General features: G+C 40.5%; 3 protein-coding genes across 6 annotated transcripts; 1 reads left to right on the forward strand and 2 right to left on the reverse strand.

Annotated features, from left to right (window-relative positions):
* Positions 1 to 4232: 4232 nt before the first annotated feature.
* Positions 4233 to 6025, reverse strand: LOC139607150 (uncharacterized). The gene is made up of 2 exons (XM_071459816.1): positions 5317 to 6025; positions 4233 to 5211 (listed from the first exon to the last, which is right to left on the reverse strand). The coding sequence occupies exons 1-2, from the start codon at positions 6007 to 6009 to the stop codon at positions 4963 to 4965; spliced, it is 942 nt and encodes a 313-aa protein (XP_071315917.1). The 5' UTR covers positions 6010 to 6025; the 3' UTR covers positions 4233 to 4962.
* Positions 6026 to 12251: 6226 nt separating this feature from the next.
* On the forward strand, positions 12252 to 19348 carry LOC139607147 (butyrophilin subfamily 3 member A2-like). 3 transcript variants are annotated; one of them, XM_071459812.1, is made up of 6 exons: positions 12252 to 12446; positions 15276 to 15620; positions 15786 to 15981; positions 16205 to 16269; positions 16656 to 16769; positions 16897 to 19348. In XM_071459812.1, the coding sequence occupies exons 1-6, from the start codon at positions 12389 to 12391 to the stop codon at positions 17577 to 17579; spliced, it is 1461 nt and encodes a 486-aa protein (XP_071315913.1). In that variant the 5' UTR covers positions 12252 to 12388; the 3' UTR covers positions 17580 to 19348. The 3 variants fall into 3 exon arrangements, with proteins under 3 accessions (XP_071315913.1, XP_071315912.1, XP_071315911.1); XM_071459811.1 differs by having other exon boundaries at positions 12255 to 12446; positions 15759 to 15981; positions 16903 to 19348; XM_071459810.1 differs by having other exon boundaries at positions 12257 to 12446; positions 15759 to 15981.
* Positions 19349 to 19495: 147 nt separating this feature from the next.
* LOC139607156 (myelin-oligodendrocyte glycoprotein-like) lies at positions 19496 to 22912 on the reverse strand. 2 transcript variants are annotated; one of them, XM_071459824.1, is made up of 6 exons: positions 22752 to 22912; positions 20583 to 20924; positions 20451 to 20480; positions 20262 to 20309; positions 20060 to 20146; positions 19496 to 19844 (listed from the first exon to the last, which is right to left on the reverse strand). In XM_071459824.1, exons 1-6 carry the CDS (start codon positions 22810 to 22812, stop codon positions 19765 to 19767), a joined length of 648 nt encoding a protein of 215 aa, XP_071315925.1. In that variant the 5' UTR covers positions 22813 to 22912; the 3' UTR covers positions 19496 to 19764. The 2 variants fall into 2 exon arrangements, with proteins under 2 accessions (XP_071315925.1, XP_071315924.1); XM_071459823.1 differs by having other exon boundaries at positions 20262 to 20312.
* Positions 22913 to 25023: the final 2111 nt, after the last annotated feature.

Raw genomic sequence — 25023 nt, forward strand, 5'->3', positions numbered from 1 at the left:
TGACTTCTCACATCTTGCCACCAACACAAGAGCTTTAATAGTGCAGCACATCTATAAGCAGTGTTCACAACTATTTTGTTTACTTAAGTACTCCCCAGGAGGTAAAGGGACAAAACAGTATGAACGAGGACAATATTCAATATTTCCTTTGTGTGTGTATGTCTGTGTCTCTAGGTTGAAGAAGGCTCGTTAGTCATAACATTAAGAAAATATGGCTGTCAGGGTGGACCTCAGTGTTAACAGTTATGAAAACAGCTCATAATACATAAAAATTGATTATTTTACTGAGAGAGATTATTTTAGGCTTTCTCCTTCAGAAAAACCCTCACTTTCAACACTGTCAACACAACACCCTCACAGCCACTCTCCCCTTTCTGAATTCCTTCCTTCCTTCTCTCGGTGTTCCTGTCTGGGATGAGTTGCTCACCCCTCCCCCATGTGCTCCCCTTCTCCCTGCTCCCTGTAGCCTCAGTCCTTCCCCGGCTAGGTCCATCAATCATGTGGGTTCCCAGACTACACTTGTTGTGACGTGTGTACTTGACCTGTTCAACACCTACAGTCTTTGTAAAATGAACGTATGTTTATTTAAGCTGTGCTCTTGGTTAACTTGCAAAAGTGATTTAGATTGCTCTCATTGGCCTTGCCTGCATAAATATTAGTTTTAAATTAGCCCACAAATTAACTCCAGTAGCTACTTAAACTAAGCACAGTTCTGAGGTATTAAATGGCTCTCAGTCTGTGTTCGCTGACTCATGGTGCATATATGGCTCTGTTAACACACACACACACACACACACACACAGGTGTTATTTCAGGACACGCCCTCTGCACCTGCTGCAAAACTCAGACTTCAAGAATGAAAGAATTCATGTTAGATGTCTAATTTGCAAATTTCCCAGGAAGGCTGCCTGACCAGACTTAATGGCTGTGGCCCACCTTCACACTGCACTAGGAGTGTGAGTATTTGGTCCTTGAAAATCAACCTGTTAGCTCTGAGAATGGAAAACTGGCTTTAAATTCTACGATCCACACAAGTAAAATAACATACGATTAAAATGAGATGAGTTCATCTCTTTTTAATCTAATGAGGACACGCTCACTGCTCGACTGCAAAACAATGGACTGTAGAAAAAAAGTTGTGGCAGTCGTACACCTGAATACTTAAGTGTGTGTCGCCCTCCACCCTGAGGCTAAAGCTTGTAAACAGTGAATTGCTGCGGCACATTCAGACCAACATCAAAGCCTCAGGTTGTTTGCCCTGACGCAGGATGGTGTTTAAACTCTGTTTTCAACATGAACTGAAGTATGTGAGAGCAAAAGAGAGAGTAACGGGTTAGATAGAGGGCTTAGGAGGGAGGCATGTCATCCATGGCTTTTCAACTACCTGCCTATTGTTTGTGTTGTTTGAGGGCAGAGATAAAGACACAAGGTAACACTCTTCCTGAAGATGACGAGTCACTGCCAAGGGCAAAACTGTGTATGACCATATAAGGAAATTGTAATGAAAGCACTACAGAGATGGGGACCAGGTCCACAGTCCTTGCAATGACTGATGTATTTGGCCACTTGCCAGCGGAAACAAAATTTGAACACAATACTGACATATCATCACTTTGTTAATATGGTGAACTTGTAAGCAACTGTTGTATATTTACACATCAAGCAGTTACAGAGCTCTTCATTTGGAGTCAGGTTTCTGACAGTCAGGGCTTTTTTCTAAAGAGCATTTCACTAAAAATCTGCTGGAGCCACAAACAATGCTATGAGCTGTGACAGTGACCCAATGTTTTTAATGTGCTTTTTAATGTGGAAATACAAAAATCTTGTGCATATATGATTCTGCTCAGCAAAAGGTATATTTTGTTTCAGGGCGTGCTGGAAATAGACAGCTTGTTCTCAGTGGCCTCACCTCCCAAGACGATCACAGTAGACTTTAACACTGATTGAAAGATTATTTTAAAAGGAAAAAACTTTATAAAAATCACATTAATCGTGTTTATAATTGGACTATTATTTACTGAGAGGAATTATTTTAGGCTTTCTCCTTCAGACCCTCACTTTCAACACTGTCAACACAACATCCTCACCGCCACCTTCCCCTTTCCCAATTACTTCCTTCCTTCCTTCCTTCTCTCTCTCTCTCTCTCTCTCTCTCTCTCTAGGTGTGGCTCTCCTGTCTGGGATAAGTCCCCCCCCCCCCCCCCCCCCCCCCCCCCCCATCAATCAAGCGGGCTCATGGTTAACATCTATTGTGTTTGTAATATGAACGTATGATTATTTATTTCTTTTTATTTTAAGTTGTGCTCTTGGTTAACTTGCAAAAGTGCGGCACATTCAGACCTGAACGGGTCAGAGCTGTCGTCCCACCCTCCACCCTAAAGGTTCTTACCGGAAATGCGAGTCAAACCTATTTTTCTATCTCTTGCAGAAGCTGTTAACAGATGCCCATATAAGGTCACACACAAGTGCCGAGGCGAGTGGCTGCAAATTTCCCAGGTCCCTGACGAGACCTATTCACACAACACTTATAGTTTATCCGGTCAACATTGTTTTTACATTTGTAGATTATTGTTTTTTATGAGGTATATTTTGATATAGACAGCTTGTTCTCAGTGGCCTTATCTGTATGAATGCAGGTTTGAATCAGCCAGAAGCTACTGACACTAAGCACAGTTCTGAGGTATCTCCATGAATTCGTAGGTCTGTGTTGTTTGGAAATATTTCAAAGAAATCACATTCATCTTATTTTCCTCAGAGATAATGCGTTGAATTATTGATGAAGTCTATCGCGGCCATCGCGTAAATCTATTGATTTCATGTGTTTTTAAAGATAAAATGTTTCTGATATCTCCATTTATTTCCTGAAAAGAATAAAACATGAATTATGAGGTTTATTCTTGTGAAACTTGTGATTCGGTTTCCAGCTCATCATTGTGTTGCTGGTGTGTTTTTAATCGCATGAATCCTTTTTTTTTTTAATTTACTTTTGCTTTTCCTGAAAATGGAAACATTAATTCTACCTGTTTGAATTTTTTAAACCAGAATGACACCACAGTTTGTAACAGATTTGGATTGTTTAAAAGTAAATTTTACTATTTTAAGTTTTTTGGGGTTTTCGTGTTTCGTGTTTTCCATAGGCCTGTTTCCTCTCCGTATATTCATTTGCTGAGACCCTGGGCTTAAACTGAGTATTCATCCTAAAATATAATAAAGAAAAAATGATAATGAGGAATGAACACTGAGTCAGAATTGAATTTTCAGTATTTAGGCTGTTACATATACTCTAATACTCTACAATAATATATAATAAATGTTTTTCCCTCCACATGTACCTGCTGTAAAAATCACAAACACAGAGTCAGAACTGAATTTTCAGTGTTTATTATAAAGCCTATGGGCCTGTTATATATTTACACACACACTCCGTTACTCTGAGCACTGTATTTTGTTTGCCCTGATGCAGGATGGTGTTTAAACTCTGTTCACCGATTTTCAACATGATCTGTTCAGAGCCTTTCTCTCACCCTCCAGCCTAAAGGTTAATATCGGACATGCGACTCAAACTGTGTGTGTGTGTGTGTGTGTGTGTGTGTGTGTGTGTGTGTGTGTGTGTGTGTGTGTGTGTGTGTGTGTGTGTTTAACAGAGAAACACACGGTCTAATTTAGCCTTTGAACAACTGATGGCGATAACTCACACCGAATGTGTGGGGAGATTGTGCGTGCATTCTTTTATCATTTATAATTATATTATATCAGGAAATCTGTTAATAAGCGGGAAGATCTGAAAACCCATAGTCTGCTTCAATCATAGTCTATTGCATTGTTACCTGCAGACCAACCCAGTTCATTTCTGTTTAAAGTGTCTGCCCTCCCTTTATCTGAGCCCAGCAGCTGCGGTGCAGGAACACATTTCTGTGTATGTGCGTCCATGTAAATAATCACGCTCCTCTGCTATGAAGCAGCAGCGTGTGACAGCACAAAAGACACACATACATAGCTGCTCAGAGCCAGGGTGTGTAGGGATACACTTCCGGCTGCAAGGCACTTATTGTCATGAGGCCAATTGTTGTGAAGTCACCACCCTGAGTGCTGAGGCCAGTGTCTCCCTCCGCCCTGAGCCTAAAGCATACCTAAATAACCTAATGTGCTCACACTGTTCCCCAATGAACTACTAGTTAACCAAAACTAACAACACAGATACAGTCTTTATTTATATAGCACTTGTTATACAAAGCTTGTAGCACAAAGTGCTGTACATAATAAAATCATAACACAAAACCAACAAAACCCAACACCAAACAAAACAAAAAGAGTCATAGCCTACTTTTCACCATAAAAAATTTAATAAGCTTTAAATTAAACACTTAATTCACACCCCTTACACAGATGTAAATATGTCTATTGAATTTCCATGTGAGATATACATACATGTAAAATAAAAACACAAATGTAAAAATTACATATGAAACTATTAGAAATTGGGACAATTTCATACGTTGACATATGCATGCAAATATGTATGTTTATGTATGTTGTTTTTTTTGTAGACATGTTACATAAATATATTTCCATCTCAAAACCTGTCAATATATGTTGATGTAGTAGGGTCCAAAAGTCTGAGACCACCTTCCCTGAATGGGAAGTTAGAAGATACAGAATTTTATAGCCTATGTATGTTGTTTTAACAAACTTTCATTAAATATATATTGTTGACAAATATAGCCACAACTTATAAAACATAAAAATTCATCATATGATCATTTTAATATATACAAATTCCACTATGGGTTATAAACTGAGGGTGTGATGAAAATATATCCCCTTGTGTGTGTGTGTGTGTGTGTGTGTGTGTGTGTGTGTGATTACATTTCAGTGTGGGGCAGCACAGACTCCCTGTTATAAATGAATGTTAAAAACAGCAGAGAAAGCAGCTCTTACATTTGGATGTTTAGACGCTGGACTCTAAACTGGAGTATTTACCGGGGGACGGCCATTGACTCCAGGAGGAAGATGAGGAAGAGGAGGAGGCGCTCCATTCAAAGGTTGTTCAAGCTCATGTTCTTCATCACTGGATGCAGAGGTTGGGACATTGGAGCAGCAGGATTTCAGCCACCAGCCGAACCCAGTGCCTAAAGCGGCCACTATTACAGTCACTGCTATGACAATTGGCCAAGGTCCCATCCCCGTGTCTCCAGGGCCTTTCTGTGTGGTCTACAGAGGGAGAGGACAAAGAGGAAAAAGAGATATTCACCTAAATTCAGATGCAGTGGGACAGTGAGGCTCTAAAAGTCTGGTTCAGTACAGGTGTATACTCACACTTGCAGGCTGCGGGGCTGTGGTGGTCTGACCCGGACTCTCCTCTTTGACCCTCAGTCTAGCAGCAGCAGGGTTTCCCCTCTCTTTCTCCCCATCAGCCTGGATATAGCAGCGATAATCACCTCGATCCTCCGGCAGAACCCACTGGAAAATCAGCGAGAAGTTCCCAGTTTTGTTGCTCTCAGGTGGTAGAGACACTCTTCCCTCAAATCCTGCCCCAAGTGTGGTTTCATTGGAGGAGAACTTTATCTCAAAGACATGTTTTCCGTCTCTTTCCCACCGCACTGACTCCACATGTCTGCCTGCTGTACCGTAGTAACAGTGCACTGTGGCAGGTTTTCTCTCAGCAGCCTCCGCCTCATAGAAAGGTACAACATCCAGCTGGGTAGGGGTCTTCTCACAGGTTAAATGATACAGTCCTTTATCGGTGATGTAAGTAGTGTTCAAGGTGACAGAGGTGCCTGGACCCATCCGGTCTTGGTAACCTGGTCCCGGCTTCCAAACACCGTCCTGATAACGAGCCACCAGCTGATCTCTGTCACCTGCCAGATGGTGACTCAGTTCAGCGTTTTCTGTCGCACAGGTTCTAGTTTCTGGAAACCTAACGGGATCTCCCACAGACACCTCGATATAACCTCCCTGAACGGCGAAGCCACTGCAGAGGAGAATGAATGCAAAGCGTTGAAGCCACATCTTCTTCACCGCTATAACTGCGGAGTCACAGTCTCACGGCGACTTTTATATCATCTCTGGGGCCCTCCCACCCCTTCTGACCGGTCCCCGCCGTATCCGCCCAGCCCCAGTGTGGAGCATGACATCCAGGGTGGGGCTTGAATCAACAGCTATGTGAACAGTTATATTCACATAACTGTTGATTCAGGTATGTCAACAGGTACCTGTTAACCTGTTAACAGGTATGTTAACAGCTCTTACTGCGTGTCACCTCCCAAGACAATCACAGTAGACTTTAACACTGATTGAAAGATTTTTTTTAAAGGAAAAAATGCAACATAATTCGTTTGAGGAAAACCAAAGCGGATCCATTTGAATCCACCTGTTTTTTACTCATGGAAAGACCGTGGAGCCACATGCATGAAGTCACTATAAAAGTCACATTAATCATGTTTATTATTGGACTATTATTTACTGAGAGAGATTATTTTAGGCTTTCTCCTTCAGAAAAACCCTCACTTTCAACACTGTCAACACAACACCCTCACAGCCACTCTCCCCTTTCTGAATTCCTTCCTTCCTTCTCTCGGTGTTCCTGTCTGGGATGAGTTGCTCACCCCTCCCCCATGTGCTCCCCTTCTCCCTGCTCCCTGTAGCCTCAGTCCTTCCCCGGCTAGGTCCATCAATCATGTGGGTTCCCAGACTACACTTGTTGTGACGTGTGTACTTGACCTGTTCAACACCTACAGTCTTTGTAAAATGAACGTATGTTTATTTAAGCTGTGCTCTTGGTTAACTTGCAAAAGTGATTTAGATTGCTCTCATTGGCCTTGCCTGCATAAATATTAGTTTTAAATTAGCCCACAAATTAACTCCAGTAGCTACTTAAACTAAGCACAGTTCTGAGGTATTAAATGGCTCTCAGTCTGTGTTCGCTGACTCATGGTGCATATATGGCTCTGTTAACACACACACACACACACACACACACACACACACACACACACACACACACACACACACACACACACACACACAGGTGTTATTTGAGGACACGCCCGCTGCATCTGCTGCAAAACTCAGACTTCAAGAATGAAAGAATTCATGTGGCCCACCTTCACACTGCACTAGGAGTGTGAGTATTTGGTCCTTGAAAATCAACCTGTTAGCTCTGAGAATGGAAAACTGGCTTTAAATTCTACGATCCACACAAGTAAAATAACATACGATTAAAATGAGATGAGTTCATCTCTTTTTAATCTAATGAGGACACGCTCACTGCTCGACTGCAAAACAATGGACTGTAGAAAAAAAGTTGTGGCAGTCGTACACCTGAATACTTAAGTGTGTGTCGCCCTCCACCCTGAGGCTAAAGCTTGTAAACAGTGAATTGCTGCGGCACATTCAGACCAACATCAAAGCCTCAGGTTGTTTGCCCTGACGCAGGATGGTGTTTAAACTCTGTTTTCAACATGAACTGAAGTATGTGAGAGCAAAAGAGAGAGTAACGGGTTAGATAGAGGGCTTAGGAGGGAGGCATGTCATCCATGGCTTTTCAACTACCTGCCTATTGTTTGTGTTGTTTGAGGGCAGTCCTTGCAATGACTTATGTATTTGGCCACTTGCCAGCGGAAACAAAATTTGAACACAATACTGACATATCATCACTTTGTTAATATGGTGAACTTGTAAGCAACTGTTGTATATTTACACATCAAGCAGTTACAGAGCTCTTCATTTGGAGTCAGGTTTCTGACAGTCAGGGCTTTTTTCTAAAGAGCATTTCACTAAAAATCTGCTGGAGCCACAAACAATGCTATGAGCTGTGACAGTGACCCAATGTTTTTAATGTGCTTTTTAATGTGGAAATACAAAAATCTTGTGCATATATGATTCTGCTCAGCAAAAGGTATATTTTGTTTCAGGGCGTGCTGGAAATAGACAGCTTGTTCTCAGTGGCCTTATCTGTATGAATGCAGGTTTGAATCAGCCAGAAGCTACTGACACTAAGCACAGTTCTGAGGTATCTCCATGAATTCGTAGGTCTGTGTTGTTTGGAAATATTTCAAAGAATCGACGAGGCTGCTTTAACAAGAAATCACATTCATCTTATTTTCCTCAGAGATAATCCGTTGAATTATTGATGAAGTCTATCGCGGCCATCGCGTAAATCTATTGATCTCATGTGTTTTTAAAGATAAAATGTTTCTGATATCTCCATTTATTTCCTGAAAAGAATAAAACATGAATTATGAGGTTTATTCTTGTGAAACTTGTGATTCGGTTTCCAGCTCATCATTGTGTTGCTGGTGTGTTTTTAATCGCATGAATCCTTTTTTTTTTTTAATTTACTTTTGCTTTTCCTGAAAATGGAAACATTAATTCTACCTGTTTAAACCAGAATGACACCACAGTTTGTAACAGATTTGGATTGTTTGAAAGTAAATTTTACTATTTTAAGTTTTTTGGGTTTTTCGTGTTTCGTGTTTTCCATAGGCCTGTTTCCTCTCCGTATATTCATTTGCTGAGACCCTGGGCTTAAACTGAGTATTCATCCTAAATCTAATTCAGAAGAATGGATCCCACTATAAACAGAATAATGACCCCGCAACGTGAGTAACAGGCTTTATACTCTAATACTCTACAATAATATATAATAAATGTTTTTCCCTCCACATGTACCTGCTGTAAAAATCACAAACACTGAGTCAGAACTGAATTTTCAGTGTTTATTATAAAGCCTATGGGCCTGTTATATATTTACACACACGCTCCGTTACTCTGAGCACTGTATTTTGTTTGCCCTGATGCAGGATGGTGTTTAAACTCTGTTCACCGATTTTCGACATGATCTGTTCAGAGCCTTTCTCTCACCCTCCAGCCTAAAGGTTAATATCGGACATGCGACTCAAACTGTGTGTGTGTGTGTGTGTGTGTGTGTGTTTAACAGAGAAACACACGGTCTAATTTAGCCTTTGAACAACTGATGGCGATAACTCACACCGAATGTGTGGGGAGATTGTGCGTGCATTCTTTTATCATTTATAATTATATTATATCAGGAAATCTGTTAATAAGCGGGAAGATCTGAAAACCCATAGTCTGCTTCAATCATAGTCTATTGCATTGTTACCTGCAGACCAACCCAGTTCATTTCTGTTTAAAGTGTCTGCCCTCCCTTTATCTGAGCCCAGCAGCTGCGGTGCAGGAACACATTTCTGTGTATGTGCGTCCATGTAAATAATCACCGCTCCTCTGCTATGAAGCAGCAGCGTGTGACAGCACAAAAGACACACTTACATAGCTGCTCAGAGCCGGGGTGTGTAAGGACACACTCGTTGTTCCGGCTGCAAGACACTGGTAGCCTATGTGGAAAAATTCCTTTTTGTCATGAGGCCAATTGTTGTGAAGTCATCACCCTGAGTGCTGAGGCCAGTGTCTCCCTCCGCCCTGAGCCTAAAGCATACCTAAATAACCTAATGTGCTCACACTGTTCCCCAATGAACTACTAGTTAACCAAAACTAACAACACAGATACAGTCTTTATTTATATAGCACTTGTTATACAAAGCTTGTAGCACAAAGTGCTGTACATAATAAAATCATAACACAAAACCAACAAAACCCAACACCAAACAAAACAAAAAGAGTCATAGCCTACTTTTCACCATAAAAATTTTAATAAGCTTTAAATTAAACACTTAATTCACACCCCTTACACAGATGTAAATATGTCTATTGAATTTCCATGTGAGATATACATACATGTAAAATAAAAACACAAATGTAAAAATTACATATGAAACTATTAGAAATTAGAACAATTTCATACATAGACATATAATATATATAAACTGAGGGTGTGATGAAAATATATCCCCTTATGTGTGTGTGTGTCATATACAGACTCCTTGCTATAAGTGAATGTCTGAGCTTAAAGGTGAAAGTTTAAAAACAGCAGAGAAAGCAGCTCTTACATTTGCATGTTTAGACGCTGGACTCTAAACTGGAGTATTTACCGGGGGGCGGCCATTGACTCCAGGAGGAAGATGAGGAAGAGGAGGAGGCGCTCCGTTAAAAGGTTGTTCAAGCTCATGTTCTTCATCACTGGATGCAGAGGTTGGGACATTGGAGCAGCAGGATTTCAGCCACCAGCCGAACCCAGTGCCTAAAGCGGCCACTATTACAGTCACTGCTATGACAATTGGCCAAGGTCCCATCCCCGTGTCTCCAGGGCCTTTCTGTGTGGTCTACAGAGGGAGAGGACAAAGAGGAAAAAGCATTAAAAGTCTGTTCCCGGCTTCCAAACACCATCCTGATAGCGAGCGGTGATCGGTGCCACCTGACCACCTCTTTCTCTTTCAGTGCGTATGTTCATTATTGTTATTTTACTGAGAGGGATTATTTTATTTGTTTCCTGTCGGCTCAGTCTTTCCTAGGCCAGGTCTATCAATCAAGTGGGTTTCCAGACTACACAGCTATTGTGTTTATTTATTTCGTTCTTTTTATTTGAAGTTGTGCTCTTGGTTAACTTGCCTCAGCCTCAGTCCTGTGGCATGTTGGTTCTGCTCACTGATTTCCTACATGAACGGGTCAGAGCTGTCGTCGCACCCTAAAGGTTAGAAAACCTACTTTTCTCGCAGCAGGCGGCATTGACCCTTGCAGAAGCTGTTGACAGACATGCGCCTTCAAACTTTAGGCCCATCTGACAGATGGAAGTAACAGCAGCGCTGTGCAGGCACATGCAAACACCCTGAGTGCACAGGCGCTGTGCACCTCCCCCACCCAGTACAGTCTGTTTACAGCAGGGGGAATTTTTTTTTTCCAAAGGGCCACATGAGAAACCTGAGCTGTGTTAGAGGGCCAAAGCAACAATAACCTGAACTTAACTATGTCTAATATTCATTTTCTCCAACTGTAAAGAGCAGTAAATTATATAATTGCAATTATGCTACTGGTAATCAAAAGACTAAGGATATTCTCATACAATAAAGATATTAAATTGTGGAGTAAGTAAAAAATACAAGTCATAAACAGGAAAACAATAATTACATCAGTATTTCATTTCAACATTTCCACCACTTTACAGGACATTGCACTGACTTACATTAATTTCCTGAGACCCGGAGCTTAAACTGACTATTCATCCTAAAATATAATAAAGAGGAATGATGAATTCAATTAAGAAGAATGGATCCTACTATAAACAGATTAATTACCCCGCAACGTGAGTAATTTTTACTTTATACTCTAATACGAAATCCTACTGTGATCTGAAAACCCATAATCTGCTTCACTCATCACACATAGTCAGTTGCATACCTGCAGACCAACCCAGTTCATTTCTGTTTAAAGGTGTCCGCCCCAGCAGCTGGGGAGCGCATGAAGAAGGTTTTGTTGCGCAGAAAAGACACAGAATCAGCTCAGGGTGTTTACCAGCTCCACACTCGCTGTTCTGCCTGCAAGACACTGGTATGTGGAAATAAAAAAATGCACGTTAGTCATAAGACCAGTCCTGCCCTGAGGGCAAAGCGCTGCGCACCTGCTCCACCCATGCAGCCTGTTTACAGCATTAGATATGAGATATGAGTTTTAACAGGACTCAGACTCACCGTGGACTTTAACACTGATTGTGACATAATTCCTCTCCGGAAAACCAAATTCCACTCTAATGATTACTGTGATTACTGTGGAAGGTTATGTTCTGAAAAAACGAGCTTGCCATCAATGGCCTGACCTGTTGGCCTATAAATGAAGGTTTTTAGCCTAGTTTTTCGTTTCAAGTTTTCTATTTCAACATTTCCTCCACTTTACAGGACATTACACAGACTTACATTCATTTCCTGAGACCCGGAGCTTAAACTGAGTATTCATCCTAAAATATAATAAAGAAGAATGAATCCCAATATTGTGATAAACAGATTTCCACAACGTAGGCTACAAATATTTTATACTCTAATACTCTATAACTATAATCATATCGAAATATAGAAAGGCCTGCAAATGTTTTACTAATGTTTTAATAATTTAACCACTACTGTCTTTATTTTTACCCATGAATATCCTCTATCTCATACTAAGTAAACACATATTTATTCTTTATTCAGTATAAACCCAAACACTGTGTACACACGTGACAAATAAAACAATGATATGTTACCCAGGGATAGTCTATGTTATTATTATTATTAGGATTTTACAACACTCAGCTCAGGTTATGCAGGTCGTGTAATTACCGCTTCTCTTGAACGCATCACAATGAACGCGTCAGGCCCGATGGGCGGTGCTGTGTCACATAAAACCCGGGACTTCAGGAGGAGCCGCTGTCTGATCCGGGTTTTCTCAGGACAGGACACACGGACCTCAGCCTTCCTGTCAGATCGGTGTGTCAGACTGCTCCATGCTCGGCCCCGGCCTCCTCCTCCTCCTCGCTGCGGCTCTCCTGGCGTGTTGCACGGGTGAGTGTGATGAGTTTATTACCTCGATTTTATTTCCTCTGGTGCGAAAACAGTATCTTAGGAAAGAGGGAGAATCCAAAGACAAAACCTTAAATCCTCTGAGTGAAGCGACTGAATTCATATGGATACAAATGAATGTGTCCCGCTGTCATTTTCCACATGAGCTTAAAATCACTTCAAGGCTTAAAGGTTTCAGGAGCTCCACTTGCGGGCTGCGGACGCTGTGTAGGAGGTTTGTGTGATGAAGGAAGTGGTCTCATTGCAACATAAAAATACAAATTCACTTTAAGTGCTGAGAAATAAGGTTAATAGATTATTAATACAACATCTGGCAGGAAGTCAAATGATGAAATAAAGAAATGTTCTGTTAGTGTTTTTCACAACGAGGATAGTCTGTGACCCGTTTCTCACACTATGAGTGGGATTGCAGATATAGAGAGGTTTTCTTAAATCCTTTCCAAATCTCACTCTCAACTCAGTTCATTCATAGTTTTCTCATAATCCCCCCCCCCCCCCAAAAAAAAAAAAAAAATCATTTATCTTTTATGAACGCAGTGCGCTGCTGGACTTCACAGTGAGATGAAATTATGAGATTACTTGATCACAATCAAATGGAAAGTGATCGTAAAAGTAAATGAACACAGGTAGTTTGGTATAAAACGATAAAAACACAGCAGCTTTGCACAGAGAGCAAATAAAGAATAAAACAGACAGATAATAAAAGCCTGGCCGGCATCTCCATGAATCCTCAGAATATCTGAGGAATATCTGTCCTGCAGCTTCAGTAATTCTCCTGCAGGATTACCGCAGTGCCAAAGAGATAAATGACTTGTATTAGGCTGCAGCTGGCTTAATTTTCCACCCCTCAGCTCATGAACTTCTGATAGTTGTTATCCAAGTTGTGCAAGTTGCAAACTGTACTCCGGGTCTTAGTCACAGTATTAGTAAGCGCTACTACTGCGGTTTCCACTATAGGAACAATGTTAGTCATGCATAGTTCTGCCAGTAACAATGTTTGGGTTGTGAATAATTCCCTCCGCTGTTTAACTTAATATTATAAATGTTGGTGGCCCATTAATTCTTAATTCTTCTTGGTGTCAGTTAAACTGTAAAAAGAAAAAAAAAGGTTAGATTTAGTTTAGATTTACTTTAGTTATCTATTTGCTCTTTATGTCATGTATGACAGTAAGTTTAATATTATATCTTTGTTTCAGACTGTTAGTCAGACAAAACAAGCAAAATGGCGACTGTGAAGTAACCGTGAATGCCTTTTTTTTCATAGACTAAACGATTAATTAAGAAAAAAATGTATTGCAGATTTACTGCTAATGTAAGTAGCAGCCCTATGAACACTTTCATTATAAAAACGTTTTTTTGTTTTTTTTTTAAAAAGCCCAAAAAGTAGAAATATGGCCCCTGTGAGTGTTATGTGCAACTACCTCATTATTGCTGGCACATTTATGTGCTTTGTAATGCTGCAGCTTTAACAGCTTCAGGTGCTCGTTTTTTATTTTCTTTTATTTATGACAATGGATTTTGTTTTATGAATAGAATATATTTTACATATATATTTTGCATTTTGCAAAATAACAAATGTGCATACTGTATGCATTAAGTGTGTCTTCTCAAACCATTTAAACAATTCTCCAAAGAGCTGATGCAACATCATCAGTTGAGTAATCCTGCATCAGAGCACTGCACAGCTACTGTTAAGACCAGAATTTCATCATTTCTTCATGTTCGGACTTTAGAGAAGGAAGACCTGCTGTCAGCTGATCAATGTCGCACACCATCATGTTTTACAGTGCTCACTTCCAGTCAGTTGAGATTGCTCTCACATGTCTAATTGCCCTCTGCTCTTTGGAAATGTTATTTTCAAGAGTATCAGTACTGTTTTTTGGGACTTCCCAGATGCTTTGTCCAAAGAAATGCCTGAGTCACTGCATGTATACACCCTGTAGTCATGTCCAGCCAAGGGGGCAGGGGTTTTCTGGGATTGCACAGGAGGAAAGAAGGAAGTTTTATCTTTAGCATACTGTTACAAAAGAGTAATGATACTTATAAACAAGCTATTAAGTACCTTGATGCAAGATGCAAGATACATTTTATGACAACATGCGTGTGTTTGTATGGAGGACTGAAACTGCCAAAATTAAAAATAAAGAACTAAATAAATGAAAATTGGAAAAGTAAATAAATAAATAGGAGAATGAATACAAAAGTTAATAAATACAGAAGCAAATTAAAACAGAAATGTTGCATTTTATCACTTAATTAATGCCTGTATTTATTTTTTATTATTAGTTGATTTTGGCAGTTTGTTTGCCTCATTTTTGTGCTTTAGTGTCTCAGCCAACAAGGCTATGCTAGCAGGTATGTGAGGCTGTACTCTTGTGTTTTAAGCTAAGTAGTACCAGCCTGCTAACATCCACACAATCACCGTGTGAAAATGCTGATATTAGCCTTCTATAATGTTTACAGTGGTATTTTAGCATGCTAATATTTGCTAATTAGCATTGACCAGTTCATAAATATATATATTTTAAAAAGGCTCAGTAATTTCCCAGGGCAGCTGTGTACTGTAGTTTTTAGCAAATGTTGATCAAACAGGAGGAAATTGTGTATTTATTGGGGACTATTTTCCCAACAGATGGGGATTGATACACAGTTGGTATTATAGTGATTGTTTACAGCAGCACAACTGTGTGTGTGGGTTTAACTCAAATTACACTTGTCTTTAAAATATAACCCAGTGATGGTTTTGGTCTTTTCATGGGATTTGACAATAAGAAAAGTTCCCCGATGTTTTGTGTCTTTTTTCATTCTTAGGAGAAACATCAGATAATGGATACAAAAAGGAGATCCGGGCCTTTGTGGGCGACACTGTCACTCTGCCCTGCCACATCACTATCACAGGTGATATCCCAACTATGGAGTGGATCAGGACAGAGCCTGCTGAAGCCTTTGCCTTCGTGTACCGGAATGGCTGTGAGACCTTCGCGATGAAGAATCCAGTCTTCCTGTACAGGACAAACCTCTTCTTGAATGAAGTGAAAAATGGAAACTTCTCGCTGAGGATTTCCAACGTGCAGCTCTCTGATGCAGGAAAATACCAGTGCAAGATTGTTCAGGGGAAGACCTCTAAGGTCACCAATGCACTGGAGCTCTTTGTGGGTACGTCCATTCAAACTTATGTAAAATTTTAAAACATTGATCATATGATTTATAAGAACACATTCGTTTACAAATGCAGACAGAAATGTCGGATGGAAAGCTTAAAGGTCTCACCTTGTATAATCCTGGTTTTTATAGGTGCCGTTTCTGAGCCGAAGCTCTCAGTTGTTCCAGGTGCACGGGATGGAGTGACTCTACAGTGTGAGTCGAACTGCTGGTTTCCAGAGCCTGAGATTACATTTCTTGATGATCAGGGAAACAACATCAGTGCTGAAAACCCAAAGAGGGGCGAAGATTCAAGGGGATGTTTCACCGTCACGAGGAGGGCGTTTCTGCCGACTGCCACCAATCGCAGTGAAAGGTGTTAATACGAGACAAAACAATGACAGGAGTTTAAATGTTTCTAAACATCATTTCATTTTAAAATATTCAAAAATTTTGTTTTTATTTTTTTATGGTTAAATGTTTCGCCAAAATTTTTACTGTTTTGCAAATGATTTCTCGGGTACACTTGCGATACTGTCACACACCCCACAGGTTAGGAGCCCCTGACTTTAACTAAACTATGACTGCTTTTGTTACAGGGTCACCTGCAGAGTTCACCAGCCTCAGATAAACCAGACCAGGGACACAGAGCTTTGCATACCAGGTACACTGGAGCCGGAACAATCCACCTGTATCAGCTGGGATCACCAAATCCTAAAGTCGTATTTATGCTTCAACCCTCTCCGAGATTATTCTGCCCAAGATAATCATATGAATGTTTGTGTTTGATTGTCTTTGAAAGTAGTTATATTTCATTCACAGAATTTGACTGTTTTTTTTTTCGTGAATGTGGGGGTAACTGTGTGATAACTGTAAATGTTAAACTTGTAGTTTGGTATAATTGATTGAAAAAGCAGACAATGCAGGGCAGACAGAGGCTCCGAATAATCTGTGTTATATTTCAGGTGCGTCCTTGTGGGGTATATAACATTTCTGAATTAACATTGCAGTGTTAACAGTGTTCTTATGTGTTCTTTATTATCATTTCAGCTAACTACACATGTTCCTGCCATGTATACCAGATCATTGTGGTGGTGGCCGTGATTATAATTGTCATCCTGAGTTTCTTGGTGGCATTTTCATTCATAAAACAATGCCGCTGTGGTAAGTCAGCAAAACTTTTTACTGTGGAGCAGGTGGAAACTTTGGAAAGTTTTACAGCCATTAGCAGTAATGGTAAATAAATACACCATATAAGGACATGTGATGACATTTTTTTTTTTTTTCAAACTTCCAGAGTCCAAGCGATCATCAAACCAGCATACAGCAAGCAGAGCTGCAAAAGGCCATGACCTGAGAAACAAGGCTGGCAGCACTGAAAATGCCACTGCCAAACAGCTGAGGAAAAAAATTCAGGAACTGGAGTCGAACCTTGATGACAAAGAGAAGCTCATTCAGCAGCTAACTGAAAAACTAAAAGATGTGAGATCTAAGCAGAGTCATGTTGTGTGCCAGCATAGCCAACCAACGATTGACAATAGTCCTTCCAAATCCTCACCAGACATCTCCAATCCCTTCAGCCCACGCTCACACCAGTTTCCTCAAGGCAATAATCCAAACCCAGCAGCCTCAACCAACAACAACCATCCAAAACCGGACAACTTACCCCAGAGGAAAGATTCGAAACCCGGCATCTCAATAAAAAATCCAACATTGGTGCCCCTGTTCAAAAGAGGCAGTGATAACAACAGCATCCCTGCTCGTTCAGCAAGTGATGGTGCTGCATCATCCAGTGTTTCTTCAGCCTCCACTTCAGAGGGACAGCCTCTTGTCCGTTCCAAGAGCTTGTCTGAGTCTCGGCCTCATCCACATGGTGCCAGGTTCCAGCAGAGATACACAATGTCAGTCCAGGTTCAAAACCGTTTCAGTAGCTTGGCAGATTTAGAAGAAGACTCAGAGCTATTGATCAAGTGATCTTGGAGAACAGAGATTAACAGAAATATGACCGGGCCCATTTTTTGTTTTTTATTTGAACAATTGAAAAAAAGTTTCCATTCCAAGTGTTTGCAAAATGCTTGGTACCCATGAGCCATTGAAACATGCTGAATGGTCAGGTGTTGGCAGCAAAGGTTTCGGTAGCAGAAAGCTTGAAACCTTGGCAATTTTAAATCCTTTTGATAGTACCACCTATACATGGTTGTCAACAAGAAAACAAGCTGTTTTTTAAATCCTTTTTAAAAGAAGCACAAGGATGTAATGAAGTGAAAAAAAACCCAAACATCTTTGGTACGGTGCCCACTTCTTTTAAAACAAAGCAAAACGATCAACTTTTACATTCCTTGAACCACAAACCTTGAACAATAATAGACCCATCTCCCCATCATGTCCAATGTGATAGAAAAAGTCACCCAATAATCTTTTTGAGCAGCTCCAGGTTGGGTTCAGATCCAAAACACTCCACAGAAACTCAGAATAAAAACATAGAGAGCCAACAGTGAGAAAATTTGTTAACAATAACCACTGCTAAGCTGAAAACACACACAAATCTTGCTGACTTTGAGAACCGGTGTATCCTCTGAGCTGCTGATGCCCCCTGCTGGTTGTGCTTTGTGCTTTAACTGTTTTATGTTTGAATACCGGGAAGACCAAAATGTTGATTGTTGGTGCAGCCAGATAGTTGCCCAGAATGTCTTAGTCTTAACCTAAGCTTTAAGCCACATATCAAGAATGTTATTAAATCTGTCCCTTTTAATCAATCAATCAATCTCACACACTGAAATTCTTGTACATGCTTTTATTACATCTTAAACCAGCAGCTGGAGTTTTCACTAGATCCAGGCGGTTTAAACATATCGCACCTGTCCCAATGTATCTGAACATGCTGCCAAATCAAGCCAGAGCTGACAGAGCCTACAGCACTGGAGGATAACATCCAGAATCAGCCCAGATGTGGAAGTATATGGGCCACACTCAGGCCGACGATCTGGGCAAACGTAGGGTCAGATGTATATGGATCTAGGATTTTTTTTTTCTGCTTTCCTAAACATTGCGTGAAAGGGCATTTCTCAACATTTTCGTTACTTTCTCAGGGAATAATGTATGGTGATGTTTAAAAAAAGACATTAAATATGCTGTTATCTATGACTTTGTAAAATTTGGTGCAGATCTAGATAATAATCTGGATTGGACAGACATGTGGGATTGTTTGGCCTTGTTTGTAGTTTAACCTGTAAAATGTGCAGTGATTCATTGTGTTAGAGAGAGAGAGAGAGAGAGACAGCAGGCAGCTTTCGTTGTGTTGCCCAGCCCGCAGCCCAGGTGAACCACTGGCTGATGACCACTCTGGCTTGGTTGCTTCCTGAAACAGAGGAGGAGAGACAGGCAAGCGACAGGCCAGACAGAGCAAAAGAGCAGCGGCCATCACGCTGTTGAGTGCATAACCTAGATTTTAACCTGTGCTTCGCATTGTTACCTGTTACAGCACTGACACTAGAGAGGTACATTTTAATCTTTTAAGTTAATATTGAAGCTGTTCAAGAAAATTACAATTTTGAGAAACAAACTACAGATGTATCTCATTGACTTGTCTTTTCCCTTTAGGCTGTAAAATATGTAGTAAATACTTCATAAATGTGCTGAAAATGTCTGTTTCCAACTTTTGTACTTTTTTATTGATGTAAAGCACTTTGTGGTTTTGTATGTGAAAGGTTCTATACAAATAAACTTGACTTAAATACTATAAATTTTATTATTTCATTCTTCATCATATTCATTAGTTAAGTTGTGCTACTATCTGTGTCTTACTCAGTTCTCAGATCAGTCAACAATTGCACACATTCAAGCATTCACACAGTTGGCAGATACTTTCGTCCACAGTGATTAATGTGTTCAGCCTCCAGGGGACGCTGTCAGAAACTGTAAACTGGGCAAGGAGAGTTTCACACTTAGAACAAACAACTGTTCACAGCAACAGTTCAATTTTTAGTTTGAAATTAGGTTTGTGTAAATCATCACATGTAAAAACAGGTTTAAAAAGAAAGCAGACACACAGAATGTGGGAGCTAGAGCTAAACTTTAAACAGAATGCTACACTTTTAAGGCACCTTTCCCACAGAGAAAAACAACAAACAACTTACACAGGTTAATTCAAGTATCATTGTTAATTATTATCATTATTCAAGTTCACCATATTCAAAGGATTGTTCTCGCTTTTTCTGTTTTCTTCTCTTCTCCCCTTACCTGAACAAAAACAAATAAGCTATTTGTCAGTGTAGAAGAAACATCCAATCATTAATCTTAGAATTTCTACGTTTCTACATTCTGTGTACCGTGTTCAAATAATTAGAATCAATCACAATAACATTGTTAAACGGTCCAAGAATTTCCACAAATAACATTTATGGCAATATAAAAACTTCAAATGCAAATTTACAATAAGGAAAGAAGAAGCTTACATATAAAATATCCAAACATGACAGCTATGATGACAATAATCAAGGGGAGACCAAGGCCAAGACCAAGACCAAGGCCAAGCTGTTGATCTGAAAGAGTGTAGAAAGAGGTCAAGGTTTGTGCTGTATTGACAACCAAAATAAAATCCATTACTACCACAACTCAGGTAGTTTTTTTTTAAAGGTCATAAAAATATTTACTCACTGTAATCTGTTCTTGCAGCATCTTTATCCACAGTGACTGCTGCAGGTGCTGCTGAAAAATTGAAAGAGGTGATAAATTACCCCAAAAGACAAGGGATTCATTCCGACTTTAATTCCAAGTGCCACATTTTTCAAAAATACAAGTGAGATTATGTTTACTGCAACAAAAGCTCTCAAGGTTTTTACTTACTGGAAGAAACTGTCAGCTGTGGGGTGTCCTCTGTTGAAAAATGAAAATACGGATGATAATCCCAAAAAAATAAACCTCAATTTCTTCCATGCACTGCACATAAAAATGACACAAACTATTGAATGCACTTACCTACAATAAGCACAAGGTGTCCTTTCTTGACCTGACTGTCCAGGTTGGGAACGTAACATGTGTAGTTGCCTGTATCTGTTTTGTTTACCGAGGAGAGCTTTAGTGAAAGGTTTCCCTTGCTCATTTCATCGTGGAAGAGAGACGTCCTGGTTTTGAAGTCCTTGTGCTGAGAATTGGGATCATCCCTCTTATTTCGGTACACATGCACCCTGGTTGTGTTGCATCTCCACTCCACTGTTAGAGATCTCACGTCAAAGGGCGGGTCCAGGTGGCACGGCAGGATGACGTCCTGGCCGACTGTTGCTCTGATTGGTTGAGGTGAGCCCTTCACCTCAGGGTTTCCTGCGGGGAAACAGACCACGCATGAAGACCATGTTTGTACATTATAATAATCTTTTGGCAGATGCTATTTGCACCCAGTTATCCATAGACAACAGTGCTATTTGCACCTGGCCAATGTGGCTATTGACACCCAAGTGTAGCCTGTCCAATCAGCTCCCTCATCAGGGCCAGGTTATCTGAGGCACCTGTGGGTCAGTGTTCACCTGTTCTGGCTCCTGTTCTGTGCTTGTGGCAGCTGCTGGTGTTTGATGACACAGGTATGTGTTTAAAGTAAGGTTGTCAAAATTAACGCGTTAAACTAACGCAATTAACACCACTGCAATTTTGTTTATTTCCTGCGTGGGTGCTGACCTATGGCCTATGACCTATGAAGCCGAGGGACTCGAAATTTCTATTTAAAAAGCTGCTCGACTGAATTATTTTCGAAAACAAAAGTAATGTGCACCATTTGCAAAACCGAACTGAGTTTTCTCAGGAGCAATTCCTCATTACAACATCACCTTAATGCAAAACATCCTGTGGACACTTTCTGAGGCGCAACATAGATCATATTTTTTGTTGTTAACACAGTTTATCCTGGCGCATACAGGATGGGGATTATCTAAGTTGAGCCTTTATTTTGAAACCAAGTTGCACAGTTTTCTCTTTGAAACTACACAGTTGTGTGTAGTTTTGTGTTAAGATGCTATTAAATAGTGGTGTTTGAAATATACACACTTTCTGATTACTCATTAATTTGGTGATTTATTTATATTTAAATACGCCCTATAAGAAGCTTCAGTCTTTGGAGGAAAAATAAACTTTTGATCACGATTAATCGCGATTAATTCATTTCAAAATGTGCCATTAATTAGTAATTTTTTTTTTTTATCGATTGAAAGCCCTAATTTAAAGCCCTCATTTAACCCTTTAGCCTTTAATGCTGCTTTACTTAGTCTCCATTTCAGCTTTGATCCACTTTACCATCAATTTTCAAAACAATGTTCCAGCTTCTTAGGGTAACATTTCCTGGGGTGCAGTTCCCCAGGTGGCATTAATGGCCCTTTACCCCCATTCTCCCTTTACTGCCTTCACCACATTAGCATGGCAGAGACAAGCGTCCGGGTGTCTGTGGTCAACAATGCTGTTTGCACCCAGGGTGAACGGTTGATGTGGGTTTTGGGGTCTTGGAGACCACTTCAATGAGGCACATGGGAGAAGTTCTAACCCTACCCATGACCTTTTTCTAAACCTTTAACAAAGTAGTGTTGTTACCTAAAGCCAACCAAACTGCAACTGAAAACATAATAATAATAATAATAATAAGTCAACTAAGACTGAAAATGAGTAGGCTATTAACTTTTGATTTTACAAGGGAATCAAACATCCTGGTGAGAAGGCCTGTGTTTGGCCCATTCATCCACAACTACTGACTCCTTTTGAGGATTTATACTCATTTACTGGACTTCCTGAAACCTTTCTGCTACAGCTGAATTAAATAAAAGCCTGACAGTGGCAGACCTTCATCTGCACCAATCTGCACACCATCTGTAATGATCCATACAGGTCCAAATAGCCAAATAGCTGCTGTGACTATTTCACCAGGGTACAAACATTAAATATACAGTATCGTGTGTCTTTTTGTGTGTTGACTCAGCCACAGTGAAGTCCACACTGGACTGTAACTGTCCACAAATCAAAGCAACAAAGTGAGAGGCGAATTACGGGAAGTTACACATTTCTTCTAATCGCGCTGATCTTGCTTTAAAAAAAAAAAAAAAAAAAAAGGTCAGATAGTATCATGAGTCGGCTACACAGCACACACCCGTACAAGTAAAAGGACTTTACCTGTAAACTCGGCTGCGGTGCCAGAGAACAGCAAGACGAGGAATGTGAGTTTGAAAGCCATCAGTGTGAAATCCGGGTAATAAACCTCTGCGGTTCACACGACGCCCAGTCACCAGTGTTACAGAGAGAAACCTCCTCAAGACGCAGCAAGCACTACACATGACGGGGGGGGGGGGGGGGGGGGGGGGGTGAAGACAGAGACTCATCAAATGAATGAACGATGATCAGACGCTTCAGCTGCTTTACTTTCATTTTCACCTCCTGCTGTCTGCAGTGCCGGGTTTAATTTTCACCTCATATACAAGAATTCATGAGGGCACTGACTTTTTTTTTTTTTTTTTGTCTTTAATTTATCTGGATTCTATTCTTTATCTCATAATATAGAAGACATTTTAATTGGTTCATTCACTTTAATGCATGAACTGTTGCTATCAACGTTTTAAGGCAGATTTTTTTACAGCCACGGTGTCTTCACAAAGATGCTCTGTCTCTGCTCGTTTAGAGGCTAAAAAAAAACTAAAAAACCTAAAAACAATTTTCTGACACATTAAATCTACAACATCTTCAGGTTTATTCAAAAATACACTGTTTTCATAAGTGTAACTTCAATATTATTGATGTAAGACAAAAAAAAACTCCAAAGAAGGGTAGGTAAGGCTTGGACCTACAGGAGCTCAAGCCCCTTGAAGTCAAGGTTTAGGAGGCCCCCAGAGAGAGATGAAGAGTGAGGGGCCCCTCTGGGCAGGTTTCTGACCTGCAGCTTGAACCTCTGGTGCATTGATCAACATCCTGCTTGTGTTCATTTCTTCTGTCAGCCTTCGTCATCGTAACTAACACGTTGGTTTAAATGTACTAACAATGAAAGTTGTAAAACGGAGCTTTGTGCAAACTAGGACTTTCGGTTTTATCACTTGTTGCTGTTATGATAAATTGGACATGTTCTGCAGCCTGTCCGTTTTGATTTGTCTGCATCACTGTTGGAGTTCAGTCTGCTTAATTTCCTGTTCTTTCGTGTATCTGGCGCAGGGCTTGTGGGGTAGGTGTGAATCTGCGTGGGTGTGCAGAGACTACACATGCATGTGATACATACAACAAAAAGTTTTCTGGAATTCGACTAAAAAACAAAAACTGTGCAAACACCACAAGTGTGAGCACTCCTACATCAGCAGTAACAGCTTGGCCGTAATGACGTCCCGCGCAGTTTCTCACCTTGTAGCAAACTTTACATGTAGTCAACTTCCAGCGAAACAGTCTTCATGACTTTATCTGTGGTCGTCAGCAAAGAGGGAGAAGATACATTTGAATTTCCTGTTCGTTGACACCGCCAGACAGCTCTCACAGTGCCTCCTGCGAGCTGAAGTACGTAGAGGTTAGAGGGCACTTAGTGAGGCTCACGCCTAAATAGAGGATCAACAGCAAACTGTAACACATGAGGACTTCAGTCAACAAGAACTACTGACATAGTGTGAAATGATTTGTTACTGTAAGTGCTTATTTGCCATCTGCAGTGATTATTTTATTTCTTTATTATTTCAGAAAGAGCAATGAGCTCAAGTCACAAATGTATGAATTTCAAAAGCAAGCGTCGAAGATACTGTGTCATTAGCATCTGACTGGCGTAGCAGGGGGCATTGAAACTGCAGGTGTGTGTAGACTTGGATCTGGATTGCTGTATCAAGATGAGCACAGGTTCAGCTGACCTGCAGTATTCTGAGGAACTCAGTAATGTTAATATTTAAGGAAACTGGGCATTTGCTAACCCCAGGCTGTTCAGGAAGCAAGCTAATGTTAGCAGCTGCGTCCTGACCTTTCAGTTGGTTTGGGGCAGTTCACACTTCAGCCTCCTCAGTGAAACCTGTTTTACATTTGCCAAACGCCTCACTTCTTCCTCCTCGCTTCTTACAGCTTATGAATTCTGCCAGCAGCACTCGTCACTTCTGCTGGTCATTGGTTAGAAATGTAATAAACACAGCCTCTGCTGACAGAACGGGTCATGTCTCACCTGTCTACTTCACTGGAAAACTGCATGTCTGCAGCTACTTGACACAAGCTGCTGCATGTGATAACACAAAGACTTTCTTGCATCAAAAGAGGGAAAATGAAGTCAGATGTGAAATGGTTTAATGCAGTTACAGATTAATATCGGTAATAAAATAGACCTCACATCTTTATTACATAATGTGTGCAGCAGGTTTAAATTCAGCCTTTGTCAGAGCTTTTATGTATAGTCTAAGTGTCATTTCCAGGACAGCCTTTTTTGTGTCTGGGCTTT

The sequence above is a fragment of the Trachinotus anak genome, unplaced genomic scaffold (genome assembly GCF_046630095.1).
Source record: "Trachinotus anak isolate AG129_WGS33_773 ecotype Australia unplaced genomic scaffold, CSIRO_AGI_Tana_v1 ptg000023l, whole genome shotgun sequence".
Classification (NCBI taxonomy): Eukaryota; Metazoa; Chordata; class Actinopteri; order Carangiformes; family Carangidae; genus Trachinotus; species Trachinotus anak.